This window comes from Pteropus alecto, unplaced genomic scaffold (genome assembly GCF_000325575.1).
Source record: "Pteropus alecto unplaced genomic scaffold, ASM32557v1 scaffold76, whole genome shotgun sequence".
NCBI classification, from domain to species: Eukaryota; Metazoa; Chordata; class Mammalia; order Chiroptera; family Pteropodidae; genus Pteropus; species Pteropus alecto.
The window spans coordinates 3,664,568-3,688,688 of record NW_006443138.1 but is presented as its reverse complement, the minus strand read 5'-3'; the positions used below and the strand labels follow the sequence as shown (position 1 = coordinate 3,688,688).

The 24,121-nt window shown below is 36.6% G+C and overlaps 1 protein-coding gene across 1 annotated transcript in view; it reads left to right on the top strand.

Annotated features, from left to right (window-relative positions):
* Window positions 1-50: 50 nt before the first annotated feature.
* The window catches only part of WIF1 (WNT inhibitory factor 1), a 60,890-nt gene continuing 36,819 nt past the window's right edge, over window positions 51-24,121 (top strand). Inside the window, exons 1-2 of the mRNA XM_006923707.2 lie at window positions 51-440; window positions 929-1,068. Of these exons, the coding sequence (XP_006923769.1) occupies window positions 293-440; window positions 929-1,068 (288 nt within the window). The 5' untranslated portion in view covers window positions 51-292. The remainder of the gene's footprint in view (window positions 441-928; window positions 1,069-24,121) is intronic.

Genomic DNA, 24,121 nt, shown 5'->3' with positions numbered 1-24,121 from the left:
CCTCTGACTGTTGGCCTCGCCGTGAGTGCTGGCTTCTGCTGCGTCGCCAGTCTTGCTTCTCTGCCGTCCCCTCTCTTTCCCGTGCCCCCTCCTCTTGCCCTGCTGGCGCCCGCTTTTTCCCTCCCTCCTCCTTCGGCTCTCCCAGGCTCACTGGCACCCAAGCGGAAGACTACACGCCCTGCCCTCTACTAGAGAACAGCTCCGGCTGAGGGACAACTTAACGTCTGCAGTTTGGGTAGGTGCAGCAGGAGTTTCGGCAGCGAAAGCCACCACCCGGGAAGTCCGGAGTAGCATGGCCCCGAGAAGCACCTTCCTTGCTGCCACGCTCCGGCTCTGGAGCATCCTCCCGTGCCTGCTGGTACTGCGGGCGGAGGTCGGGCAGCCGCGCGAGGAAAGCCTGTACCTATGGATCGATGCTCACCAGGCACGAGTGCTCATAGGTAAGGCTCCAGCGCCCGGCACCTCCTCCTGACCGTCTTAACTCGCTCTCCAGCTCTTCCATTAAAGGAGAGATGCATGCATTTTGTATGTTTTTAAAACTTAATTTCTAAGGAAGATTGCTCCCCCTTCTAATTAGCCGTTTTCTATCTGAAAGCATATAAACGTCTCTCTCAAGAAACCTGATCCTATCTAGTGTTCTGGTGGTTCTCTCGCTAGTTTCTATAAGCTTACATTTTGAGGTGGACCCAGCATTTGTAAGCACCAGTTAACTCTATGTCCACTCCTTTGCCCCTAAAACCATGTGCCTGTTGGCATCAGCTTATTACAATCAGAGAAAATTAATTGGTACCAAGGCAGGTGCTTTGTGAAAAGAAATAATCCATACTAATTCTCAAATGTTCTTTTTTGCACTCAGTTGCTGATTTGGATTCTTTTAAGCTCACCTGGTTTGATAGATTTTTTTTTTTTTAATTTCTTTTAAACCCAGGATTTGAAGAAGATATCTTGATTGTTTCAGAGGGGAAAATGGCCCCTTTCACGCATGATTTCAGAAAAGCACAACAGAGAATGCCAGCTATTCCTGTCAATATCCATTCCATGAATTTTACCTGGCAAGCTGCAGGGCAGGTAAGTTCTAATAACCAGAAAGGGTGGAGAAAATGACCCTTTAATATTTCCACTGCCTACTGCCAAGTAGAAATAATACTGTATAGTATGTAGTCTGGTGCATGTTTACAATTTTTAAGAGTGATTTCTCATCTGATCTCCAAACCAAATAAAGAATTAACTCTCATGTATTTAAATATGTCACATAAATTAGAGATTCCCAAAAGAAAAGGGTAAGCAATGTGCCTAAGCTCACTATTTTGATAAGACTCAGTGTCTTCAGGCTGCTGGAAATATAAAGACCTCAAATACCAACATCATGTCTTTCTGTGGTCATTGCTATTAAAGTTTCACATAAGATTAAAAAATCTTTTTTTCCATAGCATATACTAATCACTTGTGACCTTTATACTTTACAACCAATTTTAAAGTCTATAAGTATTTTTGACATTGTATATTTGAAAAAATTGGTATGTTGAATGTTATTCATCGGAATGATATGAATGCTGTATATCTCTGGTAGAAGTCCACAGAGTCAAAAAATATAAGAACATTTGTAAAATGTTGCAGGCTAATGATTTTTTTAAGTTACCATTTAAATACTTTTATATGGGAAAAAAACCTGCAATGTATTTTTTATAAAGAAGCATTCCTTTTATTTTCTAGCACATTAGCATCTTTTATATGTTACTTTTTGTACAGTTTCAGTGTTATAAAAATGACCTCTAATCAAATGACCTCTAGTGACAAATGGTAAGTAAATTATTTTGCTCATTAGTTGGTAAAGTATGTCTACTATGAAAATCATTGTAATATTAATTAAAATAACATTTTCAGGTATTTTTTATTGTAAAATTACTTAAATGGATATTTTCATGAAGAATGTAATTCAGAAAAAACACTTTGTAACAAGTAACTATTTTGAATTGAGAAATCTCTTTGGTTCCCTTTAATTAACTGTTATAGCATGGGCATGACCATTTTAGCTGTCTTTTCCCTTCAGATCTGTTCTCTCATCTTTCTTTTCTAAGGTAGATGAAATCTAGACCCTTTGACACTTCCACTATTGAACAAAAAAAGATGGTTTGGATCCACTGAAATTCATAAAAAGAAGGTCATCTATTCTAATACTCCCATTTTGCAGATAAGTTCACTGAGGCTCTTACCGCTTTATAGGGAGGCGACTCCTTTTCTTTCTACAATTCTCTCTTTTTAGATACTTTTTGGACAATTAATTTTAGCATATTGTGAAACCAGTAAGAAATCAATGAATGGCCTTTTATTACTGCCTCTTCATTTCATTTGAACCTGTTTACTTGTGTTTGACCACTGTCAGATGGGATCAATATTAATTCCATGTTTTAAAAAAAGAACATATTCTTTACCTATATTTTTATGGGTTCATAAGAACCATTAGAAGGTAGCTTGACTTGCACCTTTGCCTCGCTGAAAAGGGTTTGATAACTGTAGGAGAAGCAGAAATTGTCATATTAATTTATTATCTATTTATTTATTTTCCATGTGAGTTTGTCTTCTGAAGAATGGAATTTGAAGCAAAGGCTTAAATTCCACATTTTCTACCCTGTTGCTTTATAGCATAGTGTGTGTTTGCAAACATTGACATATTGTTGAGTACAAAATAGGATTGCATAACGATCTCAGGAATATTTCTTGTAGGTGATTAGAGAAGATGGTGGAACTGGCATGGAAATGAAGCTTTTAGCATCTTTTTTCTCTCCTATTTGGGTGTTGATCACCCATGTGGATTATCTCATTATGCAGGACGATATTAGCACCTCAATTAAATTATCTTGCTCTCTGTGCTCAGTCTGCTCTGGATAGATTACCACAGGTATCTGTGAAATTGGGTGTCTGTTTATCTTAAGGGGAGGGTAGTGAAGAGGTAGGATCTTCACAATGCCAAACAGCAAGATTTTTAAAGTATTATTTAAATTTGACTCATTTTACTCAATAAAGTTATGTGATTCTAGCACCATAATTTTTAAAATGCATGGAAAGTTTGAAGACAGCAAAAATAATGACTTTAATGCCAATTAGGTATTTTGAAGGGCATCTCTGGCTAATGCCAAACCACATCAGAACATCTACATGGAAATGAAAAGTTCATTCCATGATCAGTTTTTCATCAAAATAATGTCAAACATTTAGAGATTTCAACAGAAGCAAAATACATAGCTGATTAATGAAAATTTAAACTTAATATTTAAGAGTTTTGGCAACACATGGAGAAAGCTAAAATAACTTTAGGATTGAAGACCTCGTAGAGGCTGTAGGTGTTATCTAATTCCAGTAAATTATAAGTCCAGTAACCTGAGGTGTTCTTGTAGCCATTTAAAATAATTTTCATTTTTTATTTCAAACAAATGCAAATAAAAATTACAATGAGATTCATTTTTCCACATCATGTTGGTCAAGTTTTTTAAAAGTGTTTTTCGTATGTGATGAATTGTGCATATTCGTATGTAGCCGATGCCCGTGTTAGCCTTCTTTGCAGGACAAGTCAAGTCTGATGGCAAAGGGCTAGAAATAAATCCTTTGGGAAATTTTACTTTCAGAGATTTGTCCTAAGGAAATAATCATGAATACGATAAAAATTTAGGTGCAAGACTATTCCTTATTGTGCTATTTATAAAAGAAAAAAAAAATGGATAGAATGTAGAGGTCCATTGACAGTGGTAGAAGAATACAATGAAGCATTAATAATATTCTAGACATCTACTCAATGCCATGGAAAGATGTTCATGACAAATTAAGTCAGTAGTCTATAATGGTATATTCTGTTGGATTCCATTACAAAATATGTAGGCAGACACAGGAAAAAAATTGATAAATGTCTGATCTTCCAAGGTGTTAACATTAGTTACAGCTACATATACTATATTTTGCTTTTTTCACAATGAATGTGGATTGATTTATAATTTAAAAAATCATTTTACATTAAATGTGTGTAAAAAGCTATGCTTTCAAGTTTAAAATTGTATGATATTCTGTATTATAGATTACTTATGTTTGTTATCTAGTATTATTTTTACACTACACATCACTCAACGAAATGATAAAACATGGTTTTCATGGCTGATCATAACTATGGAGCCCAAAGAATTCACTAATGCTTGTTGGATTGTCAGCAGTATCTTCGGAGATTCCTAAAAATCTGTTTTAGAAGGCTTTCCTGCCTGAAATCAAATTGACCTCTTTATTTCTTGAAATCCTCATTTTCCATAGAAAACCCTGTCTCGACTCTATCTCCCATTTAAAATACTCATTTTCTGAAATGCCCTTTCTCAAGGCTTTTAGATGAGAGAAGAATTTCTGCTAAAGAGGCTTAGGCTTAAAGGACTTTTAGTAATTAAGGGAAAATACTCTTGTTACTGTATATAACTTTTAACAGTTGATGTTTTTCAATGAGGCATTCCTTATACTAAATTTTTCCTAAATTGAGACAGGTAGGGGTCATGAGCAACCATTTTAGTTTTCTAAACTACACACTAATTAAATTTTTTATTTGGAAAATAAACCTTTCTAAACCTACTGGCTTTCGAATAAAAGTTTAATGAGAAATTTTGTTAGACAAATCTGAATTCTAATATTAGGACACCACTGCTGATTTCCATATGAACCAATTTGGTATTAGGCCAAAATTTTTTTATTTATATAGACCATCCAGTAAATGTGTTTTTAATAAAATCTTATAAAATTTATAAAGATCATAGAGACTTGACCTTAATAACTATAATATATTCTATCACCTGAATTACGATGCTAAGGTACTATGAATCTAGGGCTTAGTTAATGGAGCATCTCTTTTTATGTTGGCTCTCTTTTTAGCAGTGATAATGTATTTACGTTGAGCCATTTATACGAGTTTTCCCATCTCCTTGTGACCAAATGCCTGGCTTTCTGAGATGGTTGGCAAGGGTTGGGGTGAAATTGATGTCTATGGAATAGAAATTCTCTGGGTGAAGATAACTGGCCAATATTAACTTCAAATCCACCACTTGGATTACTATGCAAGCTCTAACCACCAGCATCAACAGGTCCAGATTTAGAATAAGCTTTTTATCATGTATATTGGTCGCAGTTCTTACAACCACTAGAAGTCAGTGATATAGTTGAATTTTTCTCAATTTCAAGATATTTAAAAACAAAAATTAAAAGTGTTTCTGTGGATACAGGAAAGGAAGAAGAGAATTTTGTTTGCTGCTCTGAGGTGGGTGGTCATGTGTATATTATAGAATTGATTTTATTGGGTTAAACTGCAGAAATATGCTTCTTTGTTTTATGTGTAACCATTAAAATAGGAAATATTAGATATGCTGAAGGCAAGTGTACCAAGTGAAATATTTTCCAACTTGTGTGATTAATCATAAATGTGTTCATAATCCTTACTAGCTCTTTGTCATTTAAATACAAAACTTCTTGAATAATTGGAAACTGCCAAAAATAATAGCAATAAGAAGAATACAAAAGCAAATATAAGCAAAGCTTGAGAGTTTTGCCTGGACAGTAGTGTCTTTGTGAACAATTCCTGTCAGTTGTACCCGAATTCAGCTTTCAAATGAGGAAAATACCATTGGGGGAAAAATAAGTAAGTCAGAATCAGGTTGTTTTCCTGACAACTAACTGACATTTTTGCTAACTTAAAAAAAAATAGAATCACTCTACTGACATGTTTCTGTAATATCAATTGGATAATCTAATTCTGTCATTAAAATGTCCCTAAAGCTCCAGATAGCTTGTTTTTGCAGTGTAGTGTTTTATATAATGTAACACTAGTCCCATTAGATTGGTTGCAGTTTGCAGTCTCAAATTTCCCATTGGACTGACTGAGTTAAAGAAACCTGTATTAAATTTTTCCCCCCTTCTTTTCTCCCCTTGACAACAATCGAAGAAAAACAATAATGAATTTTAATTCAAGTACCTCCTCTCCCTCTTCAAAGGAGCTGCCAAATACCCTTAAACACCTCCTTCCAACTCTGAGGTTATGGTAACACTTATTATTATTATTATTTAAATCCCTTAATGTATACTGTCCACATTTTTTCCTAATGGAGTTATGATTGTTTTGGTAGTTACAGCCCAAGTGGCTGCATACCTTCGCACTCCTGGGGTTTGCCCGTCATACCTTTGAGGTGGTTTTATGTCACTGAAATGGAGGAAATGCCTTGTTTTTTGACCTTCGTTCCATGGTTTCAAAGTGGGAATGTGAATATGTTTACATACTGTGGGCATGACTTTTTAAAGAAGGTACTCATATCAAAAGCACAGCTTTAAACCTTTAATGTTTAGATTCTGCTATGCTGTGTTGTTTTGCAATGCGGTGTTGTGGACATGCCACTAGGGATCAAAGAGTAATTCTGCAGAGAAACCATTTCATTTAGCAAAGCAGGCATGTGCCAGCCATCTGTTGTATCTGCTGATAGAAAACAGCAGTAAGTTTCTCAAGCTTTTGCCAGAAAAAAAAAAAAAAAAGGCTTTATTGCTTAAAGGAGATGAGTTACAAGGTACCTTGTAAGCCACATCTGGTTCTATAGCAATTTACATGGCATAAATGTAAACTCCACTACGTCTTCCTTACACAGTGGTGTAAAGGCGCGTAAACAAACTCTTCACTGTTATCTTCCTTGTTTATTCCTGACTGTAAAATGCTTGCACAAATGAAAATCTTTTGCTGTGGTGAAGTAGAAAGGTATGATATTCAATAAAGCATTTTGTTTTGGGTTAAATTTATTTAACTTATATGTCCTCGATGAATAGGGTGGGTACTATGAGGAAAAAACTTTGGGGATTAAGAGTCTAGTGAAAGTGTCCTTCATCCTGTAGCTGAAGCTCTGGGGAAGCAGGCACTGTCAGATTAGGCCTTCTTTTGCTGCAGTAATTTAACCAACTTGCCCCACTTGCCAACATGGAAGTAACTAGGTTACATTCCCATGAACCCTTAGTAGATGGGGAGTTGTTCTCCCATGTAGCATTTCTCTCTGCCTCAAGCACTCAGTCAACAAATGCAGACATGTGAGCTAGTCACATCGAGCATACAAAGAGGATTAAACATGGTCTCTGCCCCCAGGGAGCTCATAGTCTAGAAACAAATATTGATCACGCTCACCCAAATGAGGTTAGAAAGTATAGAGTTGGCTGAGAGCAGAAAGCAGGCTACTCTTTTTCCCTGCCTTGAGGAGGGAGGGAGCTAGGAGCTCATCACTGAGCTCACTTAAGCAGGTGTTGTCTGAGTTAATTCCTGAAGGATGCACAAGCATTCATCAGATGGGCAAGGGAGGGAAATGACTTCCAGGTGGAGAGCTCAGCTGTTCTAGTGCATGGAGGTCTTAAAGGGGAAGATATATTCTAGGTAACCATGAGGGGATTCGTATCTCATCTGAGAGGTAATGGAAATTCAATGGAGAAAACATTAAGGTCAAATAATGGAGAAGGGTTCTGAGGGAGGAGAAAAAGGAGGTTTCTCTCTTCTTTGCTGTGAGAAGAATGAACTCAATATCTTGCAAGTTTGTCCCAAGGCTTTTCCACAACCATTATTTAGCTCTTCTTTCTTACTAAACTTTTGGAAGAGTTTGTGATGATTAGCATCAGCTCCAGTTTCATTTTTTTTTAGGTGATTAGGACATAGAACTATAAAAAAAATGACTTTCTTTTTTTTTTAGTGCATTGTACAATAAAAAATATATTTAATTTTCTAATGGAACTTAATGTAAAGCAAAACTTAAATAAGGAAAGTAATATGGAACTTAATGTAAAGAAAATAATATGGAACTTAATGTAAAGCAAAATTTAAGTAAGGAAAATAATGTGTCGATTTGAAAAAGAATTGACTTAGCATCTATTCTTAACTCCTATACTACCCTTTAAACGATCACGAGAAATACAATAAAGGTATAGAAATTATGGTTGGCTGGTGATCCTTCGTTTAAGTAATGAAAGGTTGAATGCTGGAAATGGATTTATTTAAAATAAGCCTGCTTCTTTAGTATTCTATTTTCTTTTGAAACTTATTATTAGTTAAAACTCGAAAGTCACAGGACAACTTCTGTTCTTCCCTGTTTTTCTCAGATAGACATATGGATGTCTATCCTTCTGAGCTGTACATTTTGTCTTCTTTTTTAATTTTATAGACCAATTTAATTAAAGACTCTTGGAAATTTTCAGGCATCTTTTGAAACCCATTCACCTGAACAAAATATCACTGGGCTGCTGTGTGATGTGGGTCTAGGACTAAAAGACAGATTAGGGAGTAAGTTCTTAGCCTGCAACATTGGAAAGGAGATGAACCCAGTCCTTGCTTAGCTGCTCCTGCCAGAACTCAGATCATGCCCTGGGGGCAAAACATGATTAAGAACCAATTCCCTACCCTTGAGAAAATTAGAAGCTAACCGAAGAGTCAGATGTATATAAATAGGTCATCTTAATAATTCCTGTTAAGTGGTATTGTAGAAGAACTGAGGCATTCTCAGGTTATAATGAGCACACAGAAGGGAAGTAACTCCAAGCTAAGTCTGACTAGAGATAGCCAAGCAAAAACCTGAAAGAGGGGATGGTTTTTAGGGAACAGAAGTAGCTTGAGGCAAGGCATATAGCCCAGAAATACATAATTTGGGAGAACTAGTACTTTGGTGTGGCTGGAGTGTATGTAGTAGGTAAGAAGTAGAGAAGTAGGTAGGGGCTAGGTCCTAAAGGACTTTCTCCAGCATTAAGGCATTTGGGACTTACTCTATAAACAATGTTGAGTCAATCCATGGAAAAGTATAAAGCAGAGAACAATGGGATCAGACTTACATATTTAGATCATCTTGTTTGCAGGACGGAGGATAGCTCTGAGGGGAGTTGACTGTAAGGAGAAAGGTCAGGGGAAACATTTAGGAGATAACAATCTGAAAGACTTGGTGCTAGAGAGAAGGAGAACCTCATTTCTTCCACTCTCTGCTTCACTAACTTGGCGGTAGCCTTGTTAGCCTTTCTGCCCCCTACCCCCAAGCTCCTCCTTCCTGCCTCAGGGCCTTTGCTCATGAAGTTCCCTCTGCCTAGATGCACTCCTGTCAGATTTCTATGTGGCTTACTTTCTCGTTTTTTCCATGTCTCATCAAATGTCACCTCTTCTAAGAGACTTTCCCTGATTTCCCTCTCTAAAACAATAACCACCCTCTCTTCATCACTCTGAGTCTCCTTCTCTGATGTATATTTTTTATGGGACTTAATATAATGATAATATTTGATTTTAATGAGAGCAAGGACTTTGTCCTGTTAACCATGTAGCTCCAGGAACAGCTCTCGACACACAATAAACAATCAATAACTATTTGTTGAAGGAATGAATACATTAAGTAGGTCCCATTATTATTCACATTTGATAGATAAAGCAACTGAGGCACAGAATAGCAAAGGAAATGGGTGATAAGAGGTAGGACTAGGATCCAAACCTAGGCAGTTGGGACTCAAAGCCCTTGCTCTTATAAGTGCTAAATAGAGGTATGAACACAGAGGGTGCTCTGGGAACACAGAGGAGGAAGCAGCTAATTTTGGCTGAGGAAGTAGGGAGACAACTTCATCAGAGAAGATGAAACAATTGAACAGGGACTTGAAGGACATGCATGAAGCTATTTAATCAGCTGAGGCAGGAGTAAGGCACAGGAAGAAGGGCTATCAAAGTCGGAGGCAAAGAAGTTGTGAAAGTGCATTCTGGGAAAGGCTAATGGTGCCTAAGACTAGGCCTTGATGTGTGGAAGGAAGGAAGTTTAGGAAGATTATGATGAATTCTGTGTATGCCTAGTTGTCTTATAGAAAATGGGGAGCCGTTGAGAGTTTAAAAATAGGTGATAATGTTATATCTATACGAAGGACGATTTTGGTGGCAGATGGAGGATAGATGATGGGGTACCTGGCTGAGGAGTAGAAGCCAATTAGGAAGTAATTTAAGATACCTCAAGAGATGACAAGGGAGTGAACTAAGGCAGGCAGTGGGAGAGAGAGGAAGGAGCAAACTCCAGCAGTATGTCTCTGTAATTGACACAACTTATTGAATGTGGGCATTATGGAAATGAGGGAGTAGAGGATGACTCTGAGATGGTTGGGCAGATAGTTGTGTCTTAACTGAGACATTATTTACAATAGCAAGAGCAAAACTGTTTGAGGTACAAAGAAAGTGGGGTCCATTTGGAAACAGCTGAACATTAATTTTTGCTGAACATTCAGGTGACACGGTCTGGTGTGCATGTGAAAACTTGAGTCTAGAACTAAGACATTAGGTATAGAATAGAAATACTGATTTTGGAGACTTTGGATCTTTCTTCTCTCCCTCGTAATACTTATTGAGGGCCTACCTAATGCCAAAGCTTATGCTGAATGCTAAAAAAAATGCAAATCGTATATGAAGCTTGCCCTCAAGGAGTTTACAGTCTAGTGTGGAAACAGATATGAACCAAAATAATAATAAAATATTAAATGTGTTATAATTGTAATAGGAACAAGGTGCTATGAAAGTACTGCAGAGGGAGCATTAACTCTGTGGGAAAGGGGTAAATTACCTGCATAGAGTTCCTGGTGTTCTTCAGGGTATAGCCTGAAAACGTAAACCTAAGACATGCACATTTGGAACAATTTCTCTGCTTAACTTTATGCCTTTATGTGCTTGAGATAATTTGGCCTAATGTATTCTGCCTTCCTCTTGGATTTTTTTGGAAATGAATACAACAAAGGATACTATACCACTAGGTGACAGAGTGAGTCAGCTCTCCCAAGTTAAATGTCTAGAACTACTCTTGAGGAAACAGTCTATGGGAGCTGAAGATGGGCTTGAATAAACTTTCATTGTATAGCTTATTATGATGCCTGGTTTCTAAGGGCTATTTCAGTGCTAGTTGTGGATGTACCACTGGGAGGATTCACATTTGAAGTCAAGTTCAAGTAGGACATTTCCTACTTAAGGCAATAATTAGATAAATCTTCAATAGACCTATAAAATTACTCAGATATTTGGCTTTTCAGTATTTAGTGAAGTGATTTGATTTCTATCATTTATAAGTTCAGTCAAAATTCTTATTTCCAGCTGAAACTTGATTAGGATTTGAGATGTATTTCTATTTCTGTCACTTATAATAGTAGCCAGTAGATGGCAATGTAAAAGTTAAGTTTTTGTGGACTTTTCCACTTCAACATTTTTTAAGGCTGTGGAGATGCTAAGAGGCCAATTTGGGGGGTACTGTGATCTTTATGTAACTTACTTCAATAGACCATTAATATATTTTGTAATTTAGAAAATAAACTGTCTCAAATTCAATGAAACTGAAAGAAAACCTTAATAACTAAAAATGTGAATGATTTCATTATATACCAGTCACCTGTTTCTTCCTATTAAACAGTTGCTCGATTTCATGCAGGAGTCAAGGTTTAAGTTATTTCTCCATGTTCATCCAATTTTTTCTTTGCCTTCCTCTAGCTGTATCTTTAGATGTCACACAATAGTAGTTGGAAGAGATCCCAGAATTCATCCACCCCATCAAGCCCAACTTTTCTTTGAAGCATCAATGAATTATGGTCTCTCATGCTCAGTGGCAAAGAACTTATAAGGCAAATCTTATTTAATAATTTTGATTGTATTACTCATATAAAGTTGTTCTTCATAATGGGTCAGAATCTGCCTGCCCAGTATAATTTGACTATCCCAAGACTACCAGTCTCAGGACTCACATTTGGAGAGTCGTACCTTCCATTTATACCTTAAAGTTGGCTGATGTGTCCCCTCGATTGCTGATGTAGGCCTCTGTTTCATTTACCCCTACTTCTTTTCTAGCAAAACTCAGCTATTTCTATGAGTTCTTAGAAATTGAATTTATCACTTGGTAACTAAAGCAGCATGACTTAAGACCCTGACTCCAACTGAAGACATCAACATTACATTCCTGTAGCCCATGTCCCTACAGAAGTTAGGTCTGGTCCTTAGAGCCTTAGAATCTTTTAGTACAAATACACATCTCTACCTTCCAGCCCCTTACTCCCCAGGCAACTGCATAAACAGACTCTATTAGCTGGTCCCCTGAATCCCATGCACACCAGTAGGTGCCACAGACCACCAGAGACACAGCTGAACCACAAATTCCAATTGAGGCTCCACTGAAATGCCTAGTCACATCTATAATTCCCAGCCTTAGTCCTCTCCCTGACTCCTGCAGCTCATGGGAGTATGTTTTAACCTCTCTCTGATTGGCAACCAGACATTTGAGGACAGCTCATATCCCTTCTGCAGTCTTTTCTCTGTGCCAACATCTCCAGTTTCTTAAGCTACTTCGCATAAGCAGTTTTGCATTTCTTTAACCTTGACTCCTAAATACTTATTAAAAGTATGAATTTGTCAAATAAAATTTACTAGTACTTTATAGTCTGATTTTAAAAAAAGAGTTCATTGCTAAATTGGAGATTAACTTTCTTCGAGAATAGTGCAGTCGGTTTTTGGTCTATAAATCTTGAGTGGTAAAGAAGAAGGAGGAGAAGAAAAAGGAAGAGAAAAAGATAAAAAGAGGAAAATAGCTAACAATTACTAAGCATATTCTACGTGCCAGTCATTGTGCTAATCACTTTTCATCACTATCTAGTTTAATTCTCACAACAACCCTATGAGATAAGCACTACTCATATTTCCATTTTACAAAAATGGCAATTGGATCACAGAAGGTTAAGCAACTTGCCTAAGGTCACACGACTAGTGGGTAATAGAGTCAAGATTTAAACTCAGGTGGTCTAACTCCAGAATCCGTGATGCAATTGCAACTTGAACTCATTGAAACTGAGATTTTCCTGAATCTGCATCTATTAGACATTTTATTTCATGCACACTGTGTGCTGTGGAGCATGAGTTAGCTAAGGACCCTGACCAATGCAAGCTTATACTGTTAGAGGAGGTTAAAATAGCATGGCTTTGGTAAATATTAGGTCTACTCACTTGAAATGGTGATTTCCAAGTCAAAATGGTTGAATGTCATGTGATTTAAACTGACATTTATCGGACATTTACTGTGTGCCAACAGTTCTTCTCAGTAATTTACACAGATTATCTTATTTAATGCTTGGACCAATCTATGTGCTGAAGGTACTATTTTTATCTCCATTAAGCATATATGAAAACTGAAATGCAGAGAAGTTAAGTAACTTGCCCGAGATGATATCTTAGTCACTGTAGAGGTTGGAGTTTGAACCCTGGCGGTCCGATGCCAAAGTAGGGGTGTGTGTGTGTGTGTGTGTGTGTGTGTGTGTGTGTGTGTGTGTTTATATGTGTGTATGTATGTATGTGTGTATGTGTGTGTGTGTGTGTGTGTGTGTGTGTGTATATATGTATTATTTCACCTCTATGTTTTAAAAGAGTAGGCCAATCTGTCCATCCAAATCAATTTTTAAAGAAGAGTTTCATTTAGGGAGTCCTACCTTACAAGGTAAATATCAAATCATTTAAGTCAAGATATAGTTCAGAAGCCAGATAGGACTAATATAAAATCCACTTTACTCTAGACTAGCTGAATGTTTTCAGTCTTCAAAGTTAATCATTAAACTTATCTGATTTCTTGGATATCTGCAGACTTGAGTTTGGATAGTCATTACATGTCCTTTGTTGTCTAGGATTTGAGAAAACATTTACTTATAACTGAGGGAGAGAGTATAACTTGGTACAGCTCTCTTGAATTGAGGTAAGAGGTTGTCCTATAATTGTGCTAACAGTGGTAACACCTTTCTTTATTGCACTTAATATTTTAAAACATGCTTTACTTTATATTATCTCATTAGGTTCATTTGATCTTCCCAATAACTGTGAAAAATCATCCATTAATGAAACTGTAGATATCTAAATATGAGGAATAACATAATTTGTAATGAGTAGCCTTTAGCCAAAAGTAAAATAATTCAAACCTGATCTTTAATAGCTGTGCATTTTCCTACGATATACAAAAGATTTGTGTTTATGATTTCATAGAAATGCTTTTGTCTTTCAATAAAAATAAATAAGGGCCTATTCAATAAATACTATTTAAATTATAAGGAAACACAATGGAAAATATAAGTGGATTACCATTCCATTCCATAGTAAGCATAGAAATAATTACCCTTCATCTGTTTTCATACATGGTATTTCAAATATTTTTTGTCATCAATTCCATGAGAAACTTTACATACCCAAGACTCTTTTAGAATGGTATTGTAAAAATAGTTGTCCCAATATAAAACACTTCAAATTAAGAGAGGTGATTGAATCTATCCTTTTGAGAGGGACACAGGGCCAGGACTAGTGTGAGACAAGTGAGGCACCCAGAGTACCTGTGTGAATCAAGAAGTGGGCCTTCTATAAATTTTCACTCTTGGTGCCTTGCTTGCTTCCCCATAGTCCAGGCCCTGAACATACTGGAGAACATGATGTGATATGATTAATTTTATGTGTTAACTTGACTGGGCCACAAGGTGCCCAGACTTTTGGTCAAACATTATTCTGGATGTATCTGTGAAGGCATTTTGGATGAGATTAACATTTGAATTGGTAGACGAGGCCATGTGGCCCTCCACATTGTGTGTGGGTCTCATTCAATCAGTTGAAGGCCTGAATTGAACAAAAAGGCAGACTCTCCAGCCCCACTGCCTTCAACTGAAACACTAGCTCTTCTTGAGTCTTGAGCCTGCCTGCTTTCAGGCTAGAACTTACACCACTGGCTCTCCTCAGCTTGCCGACTATAGATCCTGGGACTTGTCAGCCTCCATGATTATGTGAAGCAATCCCTTGAAATTAATAAATCTGTCTGTCTGTCTGCATGTCTATCCATCCATCCATCCATCCATCCATCCATCCATCCATCCATCTTATTGGTTCATTTTCTCGAGAGAACTCTAATATACCATGTTTTCTGTCTTAGCTGCTTAACAGTGGGAGCAGTTACTATCAAAGAAGCCAATGGTAGCACTGGCCAAACTTTGATCAGCTTAAACTCTTAGGGGCGTTGGTTTCTTCAAGTGCTAAAAGAAAATAATTAATTTATTGTTTATAGTGGCAGCAAAATGCAGTTGCATAATGTGTACAAAGTACTTGACACATAATAGACACTGAAAAAGTAGGGTCTTTTCTTCCTTTTGTATTAATGAGCTGTTAGTGCTAAGTGGGAGCCATGAGGCCGAAGGAAGGGAGGCTGCCAGACCCCAGGCTGGGGAGTGTGCTGGCAGGATGCCCAAATTCCACTGTAAGTGATGGCGTCCCACTCTCTGAACTCAGTGTCACACTGAGCTGGCCTGAGGAGGCCTGGCTTCCAGCCCGGCTCCCATACCATCTATCTGAGACCTCAGACAAGTATTTCATTTTCTTTCTCATCTGTAAAATAAGGGAGTTCTTTTCAGTTCTGAAAGGTCTGTGATTTATTACAAGTCATCATTTCCGCATTGTTCTTGGTTTTGTGTTTGAATTCAAATCATAGGAAAAAAAAAACACTTGGATAATATGTTAATTGTAACAAAAAATAAAACCAGCTTTGAGCAGAATTAACTTTTCAAAATGCTGTTTGCCTTAAGAATGCTAATAAAATTGACTAAAATCTATTTTAGGCAACTTTTATCTGGTTTTCTTATTAGCTTGGTTTCAGCCCATTCATTTTAATTAATAAACTGACCTTAGGAGTTACACTCTGAGGCAGGTAGACAGGACAGCTATATTACTAATATTTACCCTTTAAGACCATTTCCAAATAGTAGCTCCTTTCTAGATACTTATAACAGTTATTTCTGTCTTCGTTCTTTACAAAGAACTAAGGAATCAACTCTGAGATTTTGTCTCTCTGTTACAAATTGAGCTTTTCATGTTTTGAGCTGTCTTTGTAGTAATTATAACTTGCAAAACCTATTACTCACTGAGGAACATAAACTGGACTTCATTAGAGTTTGCAATACTTAATTTCCTGGGTATAACTATTTCTTTTTATGAATCCTTACAGAGTTTTATTTTAAGTTCATTACTTTTTTCCATCATAAACTAGTATACCCTCTAAATTTTTTTGAAAAATACAAGAAAAAAGGAGAATGGGAGAGGGGGAAATCATATATAGGTTAACTCATATAAGAAAATTTTAATATTTTAGTGTTTTTCCACCTAGTGTTTTTCCACTGAAGTAACAATTTGTGTCTTCTTTTGTTTGTTGTTTGCTTAAGGACAGTGGACAGTTTCCCATGTTATTACACATTCTATACACATGATTTTTTAATGGCTACACAATATAATGTGGTTTATTTAAACATTTTCCTATTTAGATTGTCTTTAGATAATTTTCGACTGTTATAAATAACACTGTGAATAACAACTTGATGCATAAAACTTTTTCCATATTAGGGTTATTTTCTGAGGACTGAGTTCCATAAGTAGAACTTCTGAGTCGAAGCATCTGATCATTGTACAGGCTCTTGGCACATACGTTATTGCTGAATGGCTTGTCACGGCTACTCCATATTCCTAACAGAATTATGCAGAGATGTACTTCTTAGTATTTTGTGTTGGGGGGGGTGGTGGTGCTTATTTCTAAACCACCAAATGAAGCCTTCCAAGTGGTACTGATGGTTGTTGATTCATGCCTGCATTTTTGTTAAGTTCTGAAAGATTCCTCTCAGTGGGAATTTCATACTGCAGGGGGCAGTGGGGGATCAGTAAGTGGCTTTTCTCCCTTTCTGTACAGAGATGTTGAGGTCCATGAAGGTAAAAAGCTCTGAGTAAGGATGATTATTAATTGTGAACATAGGACTCTTCAGGTAGATAATTATAAATTATACTTCTAGTCTACAAATACAAAACTAGTGAGCGATTTCTAAAGGATACAATAGGTAATTCTTTTTTAACATAGCAAGGAAACACATTTTTAACTAATTTTAAGTGAATATGAATAAATATTTACATAAGTTTCTCTACACATTCATACACAAATGTAGATATATTTATCCAGAAATATTTTGAGATCACAGTGATCAGAACATTTATTTTTGCACATATATTCTTTAAATTGTTATATATTAAGTAATTTATTTTTTCAGCACCCAGTGGTGTAATTTCCTCTATTTTCAGAGGGACAAGGCAGAAAGGGATTAGCAAGTACATCAACTTCAAAGCCAGAGAGATGCTGTCATCAGAAGCTAGAACGTAGCACTTTCTAAGAGGAAGAATGGTGTATTTGCTACATTTATCAAAACAAGGGAACTCTGAGCAAATAAATATACTCTTATGGGTGTTTTGTAAAGGGGAAGAAAAATTAATTTGCTAATCAGAGCTCCCAGAGCTGTACATCCAAGTGGAAGAAGGGGAAAGAGAAGATATGGGGGAGTCTTTAAGAGAAAGTACTCAGGCAGCCTAAGAGCTGGATTCACTTGAACCAGCAGTCTTGATATCTGAGTCAACACTGCATTTTAGCCTTTGAAATGTCTGTTAACTTCTGCCGAATTTGCTCTCTGTGGAATAAAATGTTTCAAGGGATACAAAAAGAAAGCCTGGTGGGTAGACACAAATTATTGTTTATAAACTGCTGGCTTCTCTGCTGCAGAGCATCATCTACAACCACTTCAAAGACAGGAACCCTCATGTTCTCCTATGGTGAACATGTGAAGCAAACAGAGGAACAGGCAGGTCTGGTGGAGGGAAATTGTTCTCAACCATACAGCTGGCTTGCTCTAAATAATCTCATCAATTGGTTATCGAAATGTATCTCTGCATTTTGAATATATATCAGAAATTGATAAAGGCAAAAGCATGCCTCCAAAGGCACCTATGTGGCACATTTCCAGGTTTGCATATGTTTCTGTGAAGATCGATAACTCATTAGGTCTTAGATCACTAAGAGCACAGAACTAATATACTAAGACTTTAACACTGAGAACTAAGTCTTTACTGAGCCCAGTTCTCTACCTAGTTATCTGTGATGAATAAACTGTTCTTACATGGACAATGGACTAGTAGTTACCAGAGGGTAGGGAGTCGGGGAGGGGGGAAGTAGACGGGGTAAAGGGGGTCAAATATAGCGGGCAGGGGGAGGGTGAATTGGGTAAAGGGCATCAAATATATGGTAGCTGAAAGAAACTGGATTTTGGGCGGTAAACACACAATAGAATATATAGATGTCAAATTATAATGTACACCTGAAAATTATATAATTGTATTAACCATTGTTACCCCCAATAAACTTAATAATAATAAAAAAGAATAAACTGTTCTTCACAAATGTTCAGGACTTTGTGTTAACTTTGGAAGAATTTGTCAAGGGCTGCCTCCACTTAGAATCATAAACTCTTAGAAGAGTAGGAATGTTAACAATGCCTTCAACCACCTAATTTTTAAGGTGAGAAAACCCAATACCTGAGATGATGACTGACTTTCTGAGGATCACAGAGAGAGTTAGCAAGAGAGCTGGAAAAGAGCACATATCTTCTGACAGCCAGAGCACAGCTTTCCACTTTGTTTCAGTCTGAAACTTCGACTGTGAGAAGGCACATCACCGCATCACAATTCAATGGTCCCATAAAATGTGGAAAGAAAGACTTGCTTACAGTTTTTCCCCTGGAATGGAGTATGAGGAAGTCTGTTGATGTTATTATGTTATCCAGTCTAATAAACACACACACATACACACACATACAACGCATACATCCTCTCTGTTTCGCTTTCAATTTTGTTCAATTTTGAGGCGGTAGCTGGATGAGCTGATTACAGGCACTGCTCGTTTCTGGCTGGGATACATTTCACCTAGCACAGTGCTCAGGACATAGTAGATATTTAACAAAGGTAGTTACCCAATTCTCATGCTAAAAACAGTGTTGGGTTATTTCTCTTTACTTTCAACATTAGCATAATAGAAATGGCTGATAGGGAGGCACTGTGGTTTTATAGAAAGATGCTGAGCCAGTCCTGATGGATGGGCCTTGGAAATATAATGTAACCTCCCCACATCATCTCCTATAATTTTTCCAGCTCTAAAGCATCTTGTTCTGCCATTTTACCTTAGACAGGCTTTGTGAAGACTGACATATTTGCAAAGCTCTCTGAGACCCCTTAATGTGGAAACTCTAGCAGCATCAAAAGGAATTACAGATACAAATTTTTAAACAAGAGTTGGGAAGTGTTTAATAATCAGAATATATTCTATTCCTCATACTCCATTCCAGGAGATAGATGATAGATAGATAGATAGATCAATCAATCTTTGAAAATGGCGTTGTTTTTGCATGACTTTGAAAAATTGGATTGACCCTGTGCTTATCTGTTTCTAAAAGCCTGGGTTTATAGATTGGTTTTTCCTTTTATCCACTGCCTATGGAGGAAGAAAGATATTATGTTGGCACAACATATGCTGACCCTTATGTCCTGTTGTCCTTCTCTTAATTCACTTTTGAACATTGGTTCTTTCTTAGAAAAGGGTTCTATCTCCTAGAATCCACTGATTCTAAAATTACAACCCCTCTCTCTTTCTATCTTTCTTCCATTTAATGAATATGATTTCCCCCCAGGGTTCTAGAACTCCTATTGCTTTAATTTCCTCTAATAATTTTACTCAAAGTGATATGGCACAACCAAAGAAAATTGAGGCAAAACATTAAAGACAAAAATACATGAGAGGAAATGCCAAGTCGATTCTAAAAAAGGATGATGGAAAGAGTTCTATGGAAATATTTACTCTCCGGGAGGGAGATAATTCAGAAAGAGCTGTTAAGGAAGGATTCGATTTTTTTTAGAACAAAGTGATTTTGGAGTGAATGAGAAGAGTGATACAGAGTAGCATGAACAAATGGTAAAGCTTAGAAATTAGAAGAATAGGAAAAATAAAGTAGATAATGTACTGGTCCAGAGCAGGAGGAATGGGGAGGGAATATTGACAGGGAGGCTACTTGTGAATTTTTAAAAATTAAAATATAGTTAACATATAGCATATTAGTTTCAACTGTACAACACAGTGACTTGACTCCTATATACCTTATGAAGTGATCACCACAATAAATCTAGTAACCATCTGTCACCATACAAAGTTATTATGGTATTATTGACTGTATTACCTATGCTGTGCATTACATCCCGTGACTTATTTATTTTATAACTAAAAGTTAATACCTTTCAATCCCTCTCACCGCTTTTGCCCTTTTCCCCACTGCCCTCCCTTCTGGCAACCATGAGTTTGTTCAAAAACAAAATGAATGAAAACAAAACAAAATAGAAACAAGGATCTCGTAAGGTCAACCTTAGATTAGCAGGGCGGGAAAGGATCTCTGTATCTAACAGGATTCATACAGAGTGGATCTCTAGCTTCCTTCTGTAAGAACTCAGCCATCACTTTGGCTATCCAGTGTTTCATCATGTTGATGGCCCACACCTTCTCTCCATCCAGAATCTTCCCTGCTACATGAAATCTTATTTCTTTTTGTTATGCCTTTTAAGACTTGAAAAGAACAGCCAAAACTTCATTTACATCAAAGTAATACTGGTTTTCCCGAATGATATGTAAAAAAAAGAGAAAAAGAAACCCATCAAGAACTATAGCTAACAATGAACTTGGAAAAGTGATTAATCTGAATACTTAATTTTCAAAAACACTTCTTCATAAGGCTTTTTAAATGGTTTTAATAAACTTTGATATGCTTTTCTGAATCCTTCTGATTCATTCATATCATTTAAAATAGACATTCGTATTATATCTAATGTATGGCATTAAGGAAGAATTTTACACACAAGTTTCATAATCAAGCTAACTTTTTCCATATAGCATAAAATTGCTAACTCATATTCAGCTCGTCGTAAACTATAATATTATAAAATGATTTTCCAGATCTGACTTGCCTAGTCTAAGTTGCTCCATTATGCTTCCTGTTATGTAACCTATTATGTGGTTGGCTTTTTGTCCTTGCAAATTTTATTCTAGTTTTAGTGTCTTCCTATTTTATTGGTTAAGAACATTTGTATACTTCTGTCTTTCAGAGTATTAAAACCTACTTAATTTAAGAAAGGCTACGGCTTTTGTGAGCGCCCTCACATTTTGTTTGTAAAAGTCACTAATAAGGATGTCTAATAGACTGGTTTCTAAAACCAATCTGAATGAAACACCACCCAGTATGTACACCAGGCTGATGTAGGTTTATGCTTTGTTTAGCCATCCCATAAGGTATGGGCAAAGGCTGAACTTCTCCATTATTCGAAGGAATCAATAGTGATTTTGAAATAGAAGTCGGCTCTCTCTATTGTTCTTTTTATTTATTATTTTTTTATTTTTGAGGAAGAACATTAATTTAGTCAGGCACTATTTGCTTCTTAGAACTCAGCGTTGATATCTAGGTTATTCTTCTAGTATTAAAAGAGCCATGAAAATAGATGCTGATGCAAACTGGTCTATAATTTCCAGAGCTATCTTTTTTTTTTTTGGCAAAAAAAAAGGGGGGGGGGAATGAATACAGGAGACTCACTTCTCAATGCCTTTTAGTTTCCACACATTCACACAAATCATGATTCAGATTATATCAGCCCTGCTGATTTGCATACATCCAGTTCTCCCATTGGTCTATTTCTTTTCCTCTTTATGTAGCCTGTTATCCTCTGTCACAACCGGGGACCAAATCCAGTTCTCTGACATATTCTTAAAGAACAGTCACATTGTAGATGTTAGAAGCCTGATCCTTCTTCTCTTTGGTATTACTAGTCTTTGATCATCTTTTCTTTTGTGTGTGTGCAAGACATTTGGAATTACTTTTATAACATGAAATTGGACAATTGAAAATAGATTTGTAGATTGTTGTGGTCTCTGACTTTAGGAATTAAAATCAAATGGAAGGGATATGGGGCCAAATATCACTTTTTTGATGTAGGTGAGTACAATGAATGCATTGTGAGCTTATAATTAAAATTTTAATTTGAAAGCTAGTAACACATTTACATGTGGAGAAGTTCTATATAGTGACAGTAGAGTCACAATGATTACTTTAGCAGTGATAGTTTAAACTAAGGAATCTAAAGCTATGAAATTTGTGTGTAAAAATCTTCCTTAATGCCATGTGTTAGATAAATTTGCTGGAAATCAGCTTTGGCAACATTCAAACATGTTCCAAAAGGAAAAAAATAAAATCATGGTAACAGATAACAAGACTGAATAAGGTGACACCACGCTGCAGGTAGTACTAGTTGTGAGGGCGGGGCCAGGATGCAAAAATAACTCCTTTGATGTGCCCCCTTATTACTTACTGCTTTTGGCTTTATCTACTCATCTCACTTTAAAGATCTGATGTTTAGTTAAAAAAGATGAGACTAATTTTGGAGAGGTAGCTTTCATTCTGTCATTGTGTTCCTTCAATTCAGACTTCTTTGTCCTCTTAGATCAGAAAACTCTGTTGGTTTTTGTTTTTGTTTTTGTTTTTAACCATGTGGGCCTGGACTGGGTACTTTTCTTCCTAAATATTCTCTTGCATGCTTATTACTCTTCTTCCCAAAGTGAAGCCAGTAAGCTACACTAAACATCCACATTTTAAATTTAGTAAAAATATAATTTAGCTGAGGTGGGGGGGGTCTATACAAATTTTAGATAATGCAGATAATGACATAATCGCTTCCCTGCCAGGTCCCAGTCATCTGAGAACCTCCCATGAGAGTATGCCTTTGCTAAATAAATATATTTTCCACTTATGTTTTTAGCAATGATTTGTTGGAAAAGTCCTTTTTTTCCCTGATATATTTTTTAAAACACACAAGCCACAAAATTAAGTAAAAAGTTACTGGCTTTGATTAGATTGCTTTACACAAACGAGTATCTATTGGACTTGGGGGAGATATTTATCCTTTTAAGCTTTCCCAAAATCTTGCCCATTAGGTACTCACACCCTAGCTTAGGAGCCTGAAGAGTTCAAGGCTGACAGTAGCTGTGAAAAGTTTCATAGCCTTTTAAGAAAGTTCAACGGCTATGTTTGGGGAAGAGATATATATGTATTATGCAAGACTGCTAGCTAGCTAATACAGAGATTGTTAACATATGGAATTCATAAAGGTCCAATTACAGGACCGTCACTGTTTGCCATGGTTTTAACTTATGTAAGTTATTGATTATACTTTCATGAGATCATAATCAAAAGGTTATTCTTTGGTAATGGTGTGTTAGAAGAGCTTTATCCTGAACTTCAAAGCTGTCCTCTGAGCCCCAAGAACAAAGGCTTAGACGTCTGAACCAGGGGCAGAATCAGTCTGTATGAGTTAACGATGTTCCAGACCATCCGGGAGCTGAATCAGCCCATCCACGTGCGTGAACTTTCTCTCATCACATCAGATCAACAGTCATCACTAAAAGATGACAGTTGATTCAGCTTTAATGTGCCTTTGTTTTTTTTTAATGAATCAGCCTGACTATGGTGTCTGCTCACATCTGCCCCATAACCGTTTATTTTAACTATAAAGTACTGTCATTCCCTGTGCTCTCATAAGAGAGTGATTATCATTAAGTAGGTTTGCATTTAGGAAGAGGAATTTCAAGTACTAAAGAATTTATAGGAAATAATTCTTAGGAAGGAGAAACCTAATATGTAATACATAATAATTAAAAAGTAATAAAGGAACATTCAGATTTGTCCTAATATTCTGGCATGTTTCAAGTGGGTAAAACAGAAAGACTGTGAGGTTGGCTAACGTTACAGTGGAAACTATGCCAACCCCTCTTTGGCTCTTAAAATTCTAATATAAGGATCTAAGAGATCGAAACTATTATACTGAATCAACAAAATGCCACTGTGTATAATCACATAGAGCAATCTTTCTCACAGCACCCCCTGAAGACCTACCATGGGGGCTCCTTTCTCCTTGGGCCTTTGGATGAATCCTCAGGTAGATCCTGAGATTTCTCTATTTCTCTGGTCAGCTGGAGATAATAAAACGTCCTCCGATCACTTTAGTGCTAAGATTATTCTCATTTCAGTAATTAAAATATCCACATCTGTGTAATAGTTAAAATTCTGATTTTTATTCATAGTTAAAACTCCTCTCGTCTCTTAGGTGTGGCCTAAGGCACCATGGTTGCCTTTTATCACTAGATCGCTT